Source organism: Chlamydotis macqueenii, chromosome 5, assembly GCF_036417535.1.
Source record: "Chlamydotis macqueenii isolate bChlMac1 chromosome 5, bChlMac1.mat, whole genome shotgun sequence".
Lineage (NCBI taxonomy): Eukaryota > Metazoa > Chordata > Aves > Otidiformes > Otididae > Chlamydotis > Chlamydotis macqueenii.
In genome coordinates, this window is record NC_141560.1 from 54,579,296 (window position 1) to 54,589,837 (window position 10,542).

The 10,542-nt window shown below is 43.3% G+C and overlaps 1 protein-coding gene across 5 annotated transcripts in view; it reads right to left on the reverse strand.

Moving 5' to 3' along the window:
* CPT1A (carnitine palmitoyltransferase 1A) overlaps window positions 1-10,288 on the reverse strand; it is a 41,240-nt gene extending 30,952 nt beyond the window's left edge. For 2 of the 5 annotated variants that reach the window (XM_086748359.1, XM_086748358.1), the window contains exon 1: window positions 58-208. In XM_086748359.1, the coding sequence (XP_086604485.1) occupies window positions 58-85 (28 nt within the window). In that variant the 5' untranslated portion in view covers window positions 86-208. Of the gene's footprint in view, window positions 1-57; window positions 213-351; window positions 431-6,297; window positions 6,482-8,695; window positions 9,579-10,159 lie in introns of those variants that run through there. The other 3 variants (XM_086748355.1, XM_086748356.1, XM_086748357.1) reach the window with 3 other exon arrangements.
* Window positions 10,289-10,542: the final 254 nt, after the last annotated feature.

Here is a 10,542-nt window from a genome sequence, read left to right on the forward strand (position 1 = left end):
AAACTATAAAACATTAAATAACCCTCAAGTCTGGTGGACTTGATTAATTCAAAATACCTTGAATCTGATGAACTTTTTCTTCCATGAATGGACACCAGATAGGTAAATTTGTTTGAGTGCCTCATGGCTCATTCGCAGGTCAATCCCATCTGGAGTTACTGTAAATTGAAAAGCTACTGCTTGATGAGCTTCTGCCATTTTCAGAGAGAGTTCTGTCAAAAAGCAAAGTTAAAAAATTATTTCCATTTTGTTGAAAGGAACTATGAGATAGTCCATTTCTAGCAAGATATCTTCCACGCAGTAATTCTGGAAAATATTTCCAAGTATGCCAAATTTACATACAGTACTTGCCTTTTCCTTACAGGCTACGCTTGCTCTTCAGTCTGAGCACCCAGTATGTAAATTAAGGTACGTCTTCTAACCAGAACAGCTGAAAATGGAAGCAAAACATCCATGTAACTTAAGCCTTTTGGCAGGATTGCAGCAAGCTAAATGTTGTGCAAACATGTAATGTATAAAAATTCAGAGCAGAGCAGGAAATGAAAGCCATAATATTTAGAAAAAGCATATAGCAGGTACATAGCATCTCACTCAAATGCTAAAGGAGATTCAGAAAATGTTTTTTTCCATAATTTTGAAATAAAAAGTGTTAGAAATCTTCACCTCAGCTAGCAAAACAAAGCTGCTTCTGGTCATATCTTCCACTGAAATCTTTTTCATATCTTAATTTCAAGTCATAGCAATAAGACGCTATAGTCCCTGTGGCTGTGAGTGCTGACTGGCAAATAAGCGCAAAATCAAAACTATGCAGAGTTGACAAAAGCAAATCACAACTATTAGAAAAATTACCTTCATATAAACAAATCTGAAATTAAGAGGAAATTTAATTGAACTGCAGCTCAGTTTAACTACCAAAAGATCAACCACATAGACAAAAGACCATCATAATGGGCAGACATAATGGACTCAAAAAAATCCACTGGAAGTTCAAAAAGAAATGTAACTGTGATTCTGTTTTCATATTCATATCTTAACTCTGTCTGAAGATAGTTAATTTGAATTGAACTGTATGCTCTTATTTATCAGCTCATCTTCATAGCTTCTTTATTTCTTGAATCAGCATTTCTACATAAATATCCTTGAGGTTCCCACTACTCATTAATTCAGAGTAATGTTGTTTGTGCACTTACAATCAGAACACAGATTTTTGCAGACAAGCTCTATGCATAACATTGAGATGGCCCAAACTATGTATCCTGAGGAGACCACAGTGATCCTGAAGTCTTCTGTCCACATTCATTTATTAGCTTACCGAAACTTCTGTGCATAGTACTAAAAACAACATCCTCTTAGAAGCATTGCAAAAAGGTAGAGTAATCCATAATCCCACTTATAGGTCAGGATTCAAGGGCAAGTTTAAATTTTGTATTTTTACTGCTACAAAACACAATGTTATCAATACCATGTGTTTTAAGGTGGCACTGGCATTTCTATTTAATCAAAAATCAAAAGAAAGTACAACTACTTCATGCCTTTTGAATCCTAAAGGCTGAAATCCACATTTATTTTGCAAACTTGAAGCTTAAACTGCGTAATAAAACTTAAGTTCTGGTAGATGTTCATCTCTGTTGAACAGCACATGAGGGCTAAACAATGCAGTTTAGCTGGGCACTTCAAAACCAGTTTATTAAAACTGTAGTGCTGCTCCTCTAGTCTGTAAATATTCTACCACATCAAAGTCACCTGCAGCACAAAGAAGGGGTGCAAAGGTGTATGAGTAGATAACTAGGGAACATAAGCACTGGGAATGTTGCAGAAATAGTAGGCTTAGGAAAGAAATACACAATATCGGAAGACAAGGAGTATTAGGCAGAAATGAACAAGATAAGTGCTGTTGTGCAGCATCTAGTACAGCTGCTGATGAATAGGTAGTGACTGTTTGCAATAATTAAAGTGCTTATCCCTAGACCAGCCTGCAGTGATCAACCTCTGCAATACAACTACTGCTTCAGGGCCTGATGATAATTCACCGATGACCCAAATCCATCAGCCACTGCTCAAGTTTTAGAGGCTGAGTGCTGGGTGAATCAGGCTTCTAGGTTTCCAGAAAGGTAGGTAACGCGCACAGCGTCACACAGATAGTATGTAATTTGATCTATGCATGTACAGTGTCTGATTAGAACAACAAAGAAACCAAATCAGCTTTGGACATCAGTTTCAAAAACTTAAGACAAGCCCTGTATACCCTAGTAACAACTGCAGCTTGTAGTACTCAATGACTCCGTCGCTAACAACTGCTTACTCATAAGGGCCTTACTGTAGACAAGCATCAGGAAGTCAAAGTCAGCTATCCATTCATTCACTGAAGTTGTGCATTACTAGTCTGATGTTGAGAACAAAACTACAAAAGAGCAATAAAACAGAGACAAGCAGTACTAATACACAGTATACTCTGGACTCAACAGGGTTTGCAAAAGTGGAAAGCACTCAAAGTTAAGAATTCATTATATGTTTGGCAGTACTATTAACATTAGGCTTAAAAAAAAAAAACAAAACCCACAACAAACCACCAACCATAGCCCATACGGAGAATCAGGCACCTGGACTTGTCTCAAGAAGGGCCAACAGGTTCTCCAGTTCAGTCATGGAATTTTGTATTCTGGAATGCCAGTGTCTTAAGTACCAGATCAACTAGTTTCTACTACCCTTCAACTCCCCTGTGACTTCTCAGCCTGGGAATTTGTAACTGTCCTCCTTTCTCATTCTGAAGGGAAAGAATTTCAGAAACCCTTCCCTTTTTAGGCACATGCATTTCTACTGCCCAAGGCAGAAAAAGATTATAAATAGCATTAATCGTAAACAGTCAACTCAATATTTTAATGAACTAAAACTTAGCATGATCATAAACTTAAATAAGCTTCAATACGGAAAATATTCCTTATTCCCAAATGAAGAACTATTAATCCAGCAAGAATTAATCCTGAATCAAGTAAAGAAGCCCTGAAAACAAAGGCAAGTCTAGTTCTAGGACTGTGTTACTTGACCCTGAGATGTGAAACAATCAGGTGGCTTGTTTCTTTTCATATCCTCTTCCTTTACTTAAGAAAACCGTAAGCCTTTAAGACTGTTCCGAATTATGATGGCTGAATACCAACGACTTCCTGAACTCCCTTTCTTTGAACACTTATTTTCCTCCTTAAAGGCCAATTTAATCATATGCTGCTGTACACTTCCCCTCCTTTGCATTCCTCTGCTGTCACGTGCTTGCTAGCAAAGTAGGTAAAAGGGCACAGGCCAGAGGCGCATGCGTCAGACTTATAAACTTGACTTGCTAATGTTAGTAAGGCAGCACCCACATCAATCAGCACACTAACACCGAAACAATAACTTCTTCTAACTTCAGGCATTTTAGTCAGCAAAATATTTCTGTACAGCATGTATTAATTAACCTCATTCCCAAGAGAGAGCCATAAACAAAAGCTTTTGATTTTCTTAGCAGTTTTGTCATGTTTTAAAGCAGAAAAAAGAGCAAAATAATTTCTAAAAGTAATCTGAAATGGCTATTTTAATTCCTTTCAGTGTCCTCTCATAATATTAATATATCTTAAAAAACACACTTACCCCTTAAAACTTCTTGTTTTTTTTTTTTCTTTTAATTAAAGGAGAAAGTTGCCTGTTCCTTGCTCTTTTCTTGTTTTACTTCAATTCAAACATGCTGTAACAGCTGCAGATGTTTCTCCTCTTCCCTTTTCATACCTCTGCTTGAGCCAATCAAAACTTACTACATTTTTTTTTCCATTGCTAGAAACAAGTACTGCTAGGTTGGATGTCACTTTTAAATCACAAAAACAAACAGCACACTAGAAGGCCTAAGCAAGCCCTGAAAGATGTGATGATCTGAAAAAATATGCTGCTATGCCTACTACACATAAAGCCTCCTCAGACTGCCATTTTTGCCGTTTCAGGATATTTACACTACAAAGACCAAGGTTTAACTCTCAGACCTTATTATTTCAGGTCGCAGACACTGAACAGTCAACTCTGTATTAGGGCTTACATGTTCCTACAGCCACGGAAGGAGACAAGGACCTCAGCTCTGGAAAATCTGAAGCTAAAAGAGACACTATGCGTAGGATGCTTAGATTTAGTCAGGCATGCAAGAAGTCACTGGTGGTTGGTAATGTCTCTCTGAAGCACACAATACAGTGTCTAAAAGACAGTGAAAGAATTACCATGTGCATCTTAAAAAGCACCAAGCCATGATACAGAAGTTAAATCTCTTACAGTACATTGTGCAAACCAGAATATTAATTGCTGAAGCAGTTACTTTTGGAAATGCTATTGAGTATGAACCTTTCTATGTTTCTGTAGATTTCATAAGCTTTACATGGATAAAATGATAGTGCATAAAAAGCAGAGTCACCACCTCTACCTCACAAAAAGCAACTCCTCTGCTTTAAGGGTTTATCCATGAAACCTCTCATCTCAGAAATCATCTTAGCCACTTGCTTCCCATGCATTGCTTGTCTCATGCAATCCAATTTTTCCCCCCATTTCCTATTCCTCTTGGAATAGAGAAGATCCTGCCACTTCTCCTCGGCAGGAGTCCAAACACCCTGAAAGAGATATATTATTTAAATGTAGTTTTCACATCTCTAGCTCCTTGTCCTGCAAAGGAAGCAAGTTAACAAATGCAAAGGAAAACTGGAAAGAAGTGTTATTCACATGACCCAGAATAGCTAAAACTTTGGTGAAAGACTACCTCAACAATTTACTTTGAGGCTCTCTTCAGACTTTTGACATCTATTTATAGATTAACTTTTATATAGAGGGCATACACCTGTCAGTAACCACACTAAGCTCACAAAACAATTCTCTCCAATTATTTTACTTTTATGAAAGGTTGACAATTTTCTTGGAAAAGCAGTGACTGCTGCATACAGTTTCTCCAAGAAGACTGCTATGTACCACCCCATACAGGTTTCGTACTGTCAGAGTCCTGAAAAACTTCAGCGAACAGTATAAAATACAAAGCTCAAACATTTAAACATATGACCAAAAAGACTGTTTGGTCTCTCTTGTATCTGTTTCTTCGATATTCTACCAGTTAATGTCCTTTTCTTGCAGTGTATACTACACTTCCTCAGAAAGGTAACAAGATACCAAAGCCTCAGACATAGAGAGCTTACTCATAGTTCACATGATATTCTGCAAGGCACTGACTCCTGAACTTACTATAAAGTTTAACCAGACACTGTTACTCACTTGAGGACTTTTATTTCTAAATGGTTTCCTTGCCTTTCAAGAATATCTAATCATGCTTCAGCATATAAAAAGACACTGATATTTGCTGCTCTCAAGTCTCACCAAGAACTCACCTACCTTACGATGATTAATCATATTCTACAGACATAAAATCATTAAGAGAAATCTGAGAGGAGTGAAGCCAAATAATTTCTGTGCAATAAATAGTCACATGGATTAAATTCTTTTCAGATGAACCTAATGACTGTGGCATAGAAGCAAACCAGAAAACGAAGAATCACTCTCATCTAAAACTTGAATTAACATAGCATTCAATCAATTACCATTTGATCTGATGAAAACAAAGTTGAACTGACAGGTTCTCTCATTCCACTTTAGTTGTGACTGATACATGCTAAAATGAGTTTAAGCCTCCTAAAAGCAGAACCTGTTGTTTATATGTGGTAGTTCTCTCTCACAGGGTGCCCATAGTAAAATTACTATGCCATGACTGAAGCAGCTTAAGTCATTTGGAAAGAGACAAAAGCCTCTCCTCCAACAGCCATCATCTGACATGTAAATTGCAAGTTCTCATCTTTGGTTACGGTTAATCATCGGCTCCAATCCCTCCCACCCTCACCTACAGTTGATGGCTCTGGTCCCTTAGAATTGCAAATTTCCTAAAGGATTTCTCAGATCTAAAAAGTGACCAAATGCTGTGGTTCAAGTCAAGGTGGAGAACTGACTAGATGTATTTGCTCAGGTACAGCAACACTGGAACCTACTGCAAACCTCACCCACAGCAGACAGTTTGAAATCAGAACAGCTAAGGAGTTCGCAGTAACTTGCTGTTCCACTGACAAACATATCAGCTTGTGTCCTATCCTCAGCAGTTTTACAAGATCATCTGCGGGTTAATATTAGCTACCCTCTGCAGGCAGCTCCTTTGGAATCTTGGGCCAATTTCTTTATCCCCTTCTCAAGTGGAGCAAGGGGCATATATGGAAGGGAAGGGATAATAACAAACAGATAATGAATGAAACGTAAGCATACCTGAACAGCTGTCTTCCTTAAAAGCGACTTGAGATCTATTTGTTACAGAAAACTTCTGTCCTGCAAGCACACTGCAGCTGGGATCTCGAATAGGTTAGGACTCACTGAAAGGTGGATTCATTCCAATGCTGCTAGCTCCTAACAGACATGACACTACGGCAGTGGCAAACAGTTATTTGTAGCTCTGAAATAGAAAGCCAAGAAAAACAGTTTGAGCTTTGATTCACGTACAGCTTTCAACTACTCAGAGGGACTGGATCAGACTGGAACCATTTTAGAAAAGCTGATGGCAATGGAGAGAATAGTCACAAACAGAAGTTCTGAAACACTGTTTTCCGCTACACTGGATGAGTGTGTTGTCTGGATTGATCTATCTTCATGTAGAAGGTCTGAGATGGTGAGTAACTGGAGTGAAAGTTATCTGCTACCCAGTAATTTCTGAGGGCTCCAACTAGTGATCACTAGCTAGTGCGATAAGCAAGGTGATCTCAGGGGCTAGACTCCAAGCATTCAGCTGCAGGCTTTAAACTCTCATTACAGTCAACACAGATGCCACCAAGATTTTTCAGAGAGAAGTTCACAGAACAGAGTGTTTTCTCTGGCACTTAAAGGAGAAAACCCACAGACAGTAAGTTATCTTCTCACCTGATCAAAACGGAGACAGTCAGGCAAAAAAGTAGAGGAGACTGGCTATAGCAGACAACGTGTTAATTACTAGGTTAACATTAGAAATCTTAAGCCCTACAGTTTCTGGATCATATGGCCCCTCTCCTCTTCCCAAACAGTATGCTCCTGTAAGAGATGGCTCCAAAATGTACACCTCAACAAAAAAAATCCACCCGAAAACACTGACATGCTCCACAAGTGTAATCAAAACAGAAACTTTTACAACTGTCATATTATCAGGTTTTTTTTCCCCCCTTATACAGAGTAGGACTTACTATACTGGTCCTAGACATTTTAGTCTGCTGAGGTCTCTATTGCAATACATGTTACATTGAACATATCCCAGCAAGGTGCCTCTGACCTTCTAGAAATCCGGAATAATCTTGCTGAGTAAGAGATAAGCATACAAAACTAGAACACTGTGCAGTTACCACACCATGCAAAAACCTCCCGCAGACTACAAAAACTAAGCTCTAAGATCTGGATATTTCTTTTTACTACTGCTCTAAAAGACATACCTAGGCATGCAGATTATATGAGTTTTATCCCTTTGCACAAAAGAGCTTCTATGCTTATGCCATAAAGATGAATTATTATCTTCTCTACAGCAAGAAATATTTCTGGAATAGCAGGGCTTTTATGAGACATGCAAGATGTCACATTTTAGGACTTTGGAGATCCTGGAAGATGGACAACAATTTTTGGTGACTGAAGGCAAACTGAACAGATTTGCTCTTGCAGTAGTTCAATGATCATTCACCAAACGAGGCTGAAAGAGCCAAATAGGGTCCTTCAGCCTGTATAAAACTGAAGAACCAGTTCCAAACATTTTACAGACATTTAAATTGACCACTCAAAGTTAATCCAGACTCGGACAAAGAGGGATGCTTTTCAGTGATCTGGATCTTGTTTTCCTGAAGACATGGAGTTCAGGACTATGACACAGCACGCTGCAGGACAAGGACAATGGTTTGAGGATATTTAAAAAATACACAGGATTGGTTTTGATCAATACAAGCATTCACTTAAGTCTCTTTCACCTAGGATTTTCCAAACCGAGCCGTGCCCGGCAGCCACCGCTCCGACTGCCCCTCACGCAGCGAACACAACCTCCCCCCTTCCTGCCAGGAGCGCGCGCTGCTCCCTTTCCCGGCTTCCCCACCCCAGAAGGCGGGGAGCCGGCGTGCCGAGGCCCCGCCCCTTCCCTCCCCGAGCCTGCTCACGTGACTGCCCCCGAAAAGTAGGTGAAAGGTGGCGCCGCCGCAGCGCCGCGCCGGCCAACAACAGCCAGGCCTGCGGCGGGGGCGGCCCCGCCCCGCGCTACCGGCACCCCCGGCCTCGCCGCGCTCTTCCGCCCGAGCCGCCGAGGCTCTGCCAGCGCCGGACAAAAGCCTCCAAAGAGAAGGGCCGCGAGCAACCGAGTGCATCACAAGGCCGAGAGGAAGGGGTTGGGGGGGAAGGGCGTGCTTCGCTTGTGCAGCTTAACGGTTTCTCTGCTGGTTCTCAGTGCTAAAGAGCCTCAGCCCTTTAACGTTACGGTTTTCTTTCACCAAGAATAACGTTTTATTCCTGGAAGGGGCTCTCGAATCAAGGCTGCAACACCCCAAAATTTTAAAGAGCCCTCAGATCACCTCATCTTTCAAGCCAAGTCACAGATACGACAGAGCCCGATACCTGTGTAACCATGTGAAGTTACATTTCCTAAATTAATAGAGATCCACATCATACTTACCTACAATATCGCCTGTGCCGTCATAAACCGGTAATTACCAGTTGTCTGTATCAGTGTATCGATATGCCCACATAAGGAGAAGAACCTGCTAATTCCAGTGAAGACTACAATACTTTTTTAAATATAACATCCCTCCACAACAGTCAGAAAACACACAAAATAGCTTGTAGACCTGGAAATTGAAGAGGTCAGACACTCCATTAAACCTAATTGTTTAAGGAAAGGAGAATGAAGGCATGAGATCTTCCTCGTTCTCAGTGCTACACTCCTACAAACATGTGATTTGGAAGCAAGAAGTTTTCTGCACAGGAACCTCCTCGAGACTGCAGAGTTCAATACGACCGTCCTCTAAGTGCTGACAAATTGCCAGATAAGAAGAATGAGATATTTGTACTGGCCCTACTTTGCACTTTTTCCAAAAAAAGGTGCTTCCTCTTACAGTTGTATCAACACTAGTATAGATCAGTTGTAACTGAAGTCATATTTCAGGCTGACTTTTCTATTTAAATCAGAAGATACAGCACAAAATAGGAAAGTTGTGCAAAAATGAGGCAAGAAAATGGAGTTCTGAGATGCTGCAAAAATCTTAATCTACCTTTTGCAACAAGTCTAATTAGCGTTCTCATCCAGCATAAGCCTGCCATGCCACGGACAAAACACAGCATTTTGTGTCTGCGTCTATCGCGAAAGCAGCTTGCAGCGGCTGCGGTTTTCACAGGTTTCACAGCCTGCAACCACCTGAGCACACGGACCGGTCTCTCTCTCACACACGATTGTTTAGTTTACGCAGCCCTGATACCAAGCTGCGTGCGCGCCTCTGCAGAGCTGAAATTCGTCCCGGTAATGGGTCAAAGCAGCTCCGCTACCACGCGGAGCTGCGGGTCACTCGTGTCATCTCCGTTTACGCGGCGTGCATTTAACGACTTTCCCCGCGTGACTGTTACACCGCCTTGCCTGCCTGCCCCCCCCCCCCCCCCCCCCCGGCTCCCTTATCTGCGGCAGTAACGCGCCAAGCCTCAGGCCGGGGGAGAAGTGGAGCGGGATGCCAAGGGCACCTCGCCTTCCCCGGGCGCTCCCTAAGCCGTGCTTAGGAAACAGCATCCGACCCACTCGTGCATTTACCGGAGAACTTGGCGCTCGCCCTAATGGAAATAATAACAGTTTGGCTAGAAACAGGCCAACCGAGCCCGCCCGCCTGACCCCAGCCTGGCCCCCCCTCAGCCCCGGCCCGGTGCGGGCGCGTCCCGGCTGAGGCGGGGGAGGGGTGGAGCGGCAGCCCGCAGTGAAGCAGCCGGACACAGCGGAGCATGGCCCGTCGCTGTCCCCTGCCCCGTTCCCCTGGGACCGCCGCAGCCCAACGCCCGCAGGCGGCGGAGTTAAGCCGAGCCCCCACCGGGAAAGCCGGCGATCCGAGGACCTGCGCCCCATACCTGCCTCAGGCCCGCCGCCCCCCCTCCCACGCACCTGCTGAGAGAACGACGGTTACCGGTACTCGCGCGGCAGGCCGAGCCGGGCTGAAGCGAGCAGCAACGCCAAGAAGCCAGTGAGACAGCGGCCGCTCCCTCACGCACCCTGCGAGAGCCGGGATTGCCGCCCGCTCCCCCATTGGCTGCCGACGGCAGGGGGGCGGGTGCGGGGCGGGGCGGGGGAGGAGGTGCAGGAGGTGCAGGGCGCAGCCCGCGTGGGAGGAGCGGAGGCGGGAGGGGAGGCGGGCACCGATAGGCGGGGGAGGTTGTGTGATTGACGGGGAGCCCGGCGGAGGGCGAAAGGGGGGCCCGGTGGGGTCCGGGGGGAAATTCGGAGGGGGAAGGGGCTTCAGGTTTGCGGCTGACTGGCTCTGCGGGGTC